This window comes from Entamoeba invadens (genome assembly GCF_000330505.1).
Source record: "Entamoeba invadens IP1 unplaced genomic scaffold scaff_1105074725685, whole genome shotgun sequence".
Classification (NCBI taxonomy): domain Eukaryota; phylum Evosea; order Mastigamoebida; family Endamoebidae; genus Entamoeba; species Entamoeba invadens.
The window spans coordinates 51,997-55,780 of record NW_004443547.1 but is presented as its reverse complement, the minus strand read 5'-3'; the positions used below and the strand labels follow the sequence as shown (position 1 = coordinate 55,780).

The window sequence follows — 3,784 nt, the reverse complement described above, 5'->3', positions numbered from 1 at the left end:
GTGGGTGTCACTGTGATATCCACATGAACATGTTGTTCTCCGCAATAACATTCCATAAAATGTCTCTGTGAAGATCGATTGATTCTTCTCCAAATACGCTTGAAAGAAAACGTCTGAAAGGGGAACATTGAAGATTGGGCGGTAAGAATTTGTTATTGAAAATGTTATTTGTGACGGGTGTTGTATTGTTAATTGTAATTCATCGTCGTCGTCTTCTTTCGTTTTTGATTGTTGTGATACGTCCAATTTCGAATTGTCTGGAATGTCGGGTTGTGCGTCGAAGACGGAAAGTGATAATAGAGGTGCAACCGTTTCACTTTTTTCGTGTGAAACGATTTCGGGATGACCGAGACGACTTTGAGGTATATCGTTCATTTCACTTTTCATTTCACATTTCATCTCTTTCACTTCACTTTCTGATTTTGTGGTTGGAGTTCCTTGTGGTGAAATCATCGCAGTGGTTTTTCCATCATGGATTTGAGGAGTTTTGATTTCACATTTTTTGGCCACGTCATTCAGTGATAAATCGGGGAAATCGACAAACACACATTTTAAATTTAAACAGGACATCAGTGTTGAATTTCTCATTTCATTATCAAGTAGGTCCAATAACACACAATAAAATTCGGACGCATCGTTTTGGTCATTTCCGCTAAATATTTCGTTGTGTTTACCAACAAGGACTTTAACAGCTCGTGGGGTACATATCGCGTAATTCCCCTCAAACATCGCTTGTGTTAATGCGATAAAAGCATTCGACACTAAATTATGGTATTGAATTTCATTTCCCGGATATTTCTCATTTTCTATCATATATCTTGTACTCAAACAATAATTCCTTATCAACGTGGTGTGTGTAAGCGCTTGTAAAACACTATTCATATAACACGTGTTACCTAAATTATACAACCCACAGACTCCCATGGGTAGTGGCTTACTGATTTTCTTATGGGTTTGCTTTGTAAACAAACGATAAAAAAACTCCATGATTTTCGAGTTCTTTTTGTTAAAATGAAATAAAATAAAATGCAAATTGGATATCGGACTCCTTTGATTCTTTCATTAATTCTTCTTTAAATTACTAATTATATTAAATATAACTATCAGTTTTAGTACACTTTTTCTCGAATTAAAAATCAAAGTTTTTGTTTTGTTCTTTATTATAGTATTATTAATTATACTATATAATACATTTATTATTATCTTAATTTTAATATAAATATGTTTTTAATTTTTATTTCTTTAAAATTTTATGGTTTTTTTATATTTTTTTATTTAAAAGAGCATAATAATGTTATTCCTAAAATAATAATAACATTATTTTTCAGTTGTTATTCTTAATCGTTTTTTTACTATTATTAAACTTGTACTCTAAATATGGTTGATTATAGTAAAATAATAATTTTTTAAAAAAAAAGATAGTCAATAATTAAATTAACTATTGATTGAAGTATAGTTCTTTGATATTTTTTCTATTTTTCAGAAATGGAAAAAAGGAAAATTTCTTTTTAATAAAATACTTTTTGTTATTGAGTAATGGATTAATAACTAGTACTCTTATTAATTCATTATATTAAAACACGCGATTAATAAAAATATAATAAAAATAAACTATAAATATAGTTGTTGATACAACCAATGGAAACTTTCTACTTTCTTTGAACGTTTTCGACGACATGAATAAATTGGTAAGCCATTCCCCTCTGTTGTTCGAGGAGTTTAAAGAATTCCATTTTATACAAAGGCATCAGATTAACTATTCCATTTAGAACCATTTCGACGGTATTATAGACATGACTTTCAGACACTGTTGTTTCTGTTGTTGGCATCTCTTCAATGGAACTGATATGGTCCAGAAACACATTGACAGAAACATACTGTGAAACAACATAATCATTGAACGCAGTCATACAAAGCTCGTTAAATGGTTCAATCGATTGGTTTGCTATAGCCTGCATGACTTTCGCAACTAACATCAAAGACCGTCTTGAGGCTTGACTCGGTTCCGTCACTGTATGTCGGTATAATTTCTTTTTTACTCTAATTTCCAATATTGCTATTACAAATAATACGGTGTAGAGTTTTCTCTCCAGTTTATTAAAAAAAAGTGTATTATACTTTATAGTATCTCAAAATAAGACTGTGTACTAGAAAATCACAAACCATTCGACAAAAATCGTTTTGGCATAACGAGGATTGGTGTGATGAATCTCAAGAAGAGGAATCCTCCAACCGTGATGAAACCGCAGCCTTTGTACTTCTTTTCAACTTCCGTTTTTATGAATTGAAAGATGAATTTTACATTTGGTGTGAACTCGTCTTCAAAGCTATTTAATCGGTCAAACACATACTCTCCCAAGATCCTTTGAAGCGCCTGGACACTTTTAACCGACTCGTGGAAGTTGACTTTAGTCGGATCAATTTCCAGAGTAAAATTGAGGTTTTCAATTTCTCTTAGAATGGGGACAACTAACACAACTCCAAGATTTTTGAGTTCTTTCTTGAGGAATGACCCCATCAAATGTGTTAATCCATTGTTTTCTCTGAAGAGCTGATTACTGTCACTACTCTTTTCTATTTGTTCTTGTAAATTGGTCATCAGAACTTGTATTAGAACTCCCTCTCCTGAAAGTGTTTCTCGGATCGAGTCCCACATCTCGGGATTGTCTAAACCAGGCATTTTCAACATACAATTAATCACGTGGAAGTGATACATCCGACACGTCTGTAAAGTAAGTCGATGTGTTTATTATATCTATTAATAAAATATACCATATTTTGTAATTCACTATTTGAAATCATTTGTATCGTTCATTTTTAATACAAAAGTTGTGTATTTAACAAATGGATTTTGGTATAATTATTTTAAATAAAAGTTATAATACAACAATTTGAATAGTAAAAAAAAGAAATTGTGTATTATAATTTAGTATAGTTTAATAGAATAAACAATAGTAAGTGGAATAATACTATATATATAGTTAAATAACCATTTAAATATAGTACAGTACTATATAAGTATTATATATTATATTACTATAATACATGATGAAACTATTCATTACAACAAACATTCCACACTGCTGTGAAATCTATTTGTTTTGGTAAAGAGAATGGCGAGAACTGATCACGTGCAGTCGTTTTGTGATTACTCTCTTTCTTTCCCAATAAATACATTCAACTATTATATTTTAGTTCTTGTCAATCACTTTTATATTCTTGTCTTTGCTCATTCCGCTCGAGTTCTTTGTCTTTTTGTCTTCTGCGCTAAATTAAACATGTCTTTGTTTTACTCTAATAATCGTATTGTTAATTTTATCTATTTTTTATTAGACCATTGTTTTGGTAAATATAATAGATGCCATTTATAGATAGACTCCTTTTTGTCGTCATTTGTTGATTCTAACTAGATTATCTGACCCCCTATCTCTTCATCTAAAAAGACCAAATCCTTAATGAACCAAAAACTCTTAATAAAGCTAACTCAACTCCTTTGATTCAAAAATTTTCGAAAAAGTCATTTTTCGACACAAAAAAATTCCGTTTTTCACTTCAAAATCGGAAATTATTTTTTTATTTGGTTAAAAACTATTTGTTTTAAAATAATAAAAGTTAATTGTAACTATTAAATAAAAGCCTTATTTTATCATTCCATTCTCTTTTCAAAAAGTCGAAATGAAAACGAAGTAAACAGAAACGTGTGTGTTTTGACTTTACAACCATTTCATTTCCATATAATTAATTACATAGTTCATTTACCTTCTTTATTTAATAATTTTATCGT

The 3,784-nt window shown here is 30.1% G+C and overlaps 2 protein-coding genes across 2 annotated transcripts; both read right to left on the bottom strand.

The window, feature by feature from the left end:
* EIN_387010 (hypothetical protein) lies at positions 1-987 on the bottom strand (the record flags this gene model as incomplete). The annotated part of the gene is made up of 1 exon (XM_004258720.1): positions 1-987. A coding segment is annotated over one exon (987 nt), but the record flags the coding sequence as incomplete, so codon positions are not given.
* A 662-nt stretch (positions 988-1,649) lies between these two features.
* EIN_387000 (hypothetical protein) lies at positions 1,650-2,689 on the bottom strand (the record flags this gene model as incomplete). Its single annotated transcript, XM_004258719.1, has 2 exons — positions 1,650-2,011; positions 2,164-2,689. The coding sequence occupies 2 exons, from the start codon at positions 2,687-2,689 to the stop codon at positions 1,650-1,652; spliced, it is 888 nt and encodes a 295-aa protein (XP_004258767.1).
* Between the last annotated feature and the right edge of the window lie 1,095 nt (positions 2,690-3,784).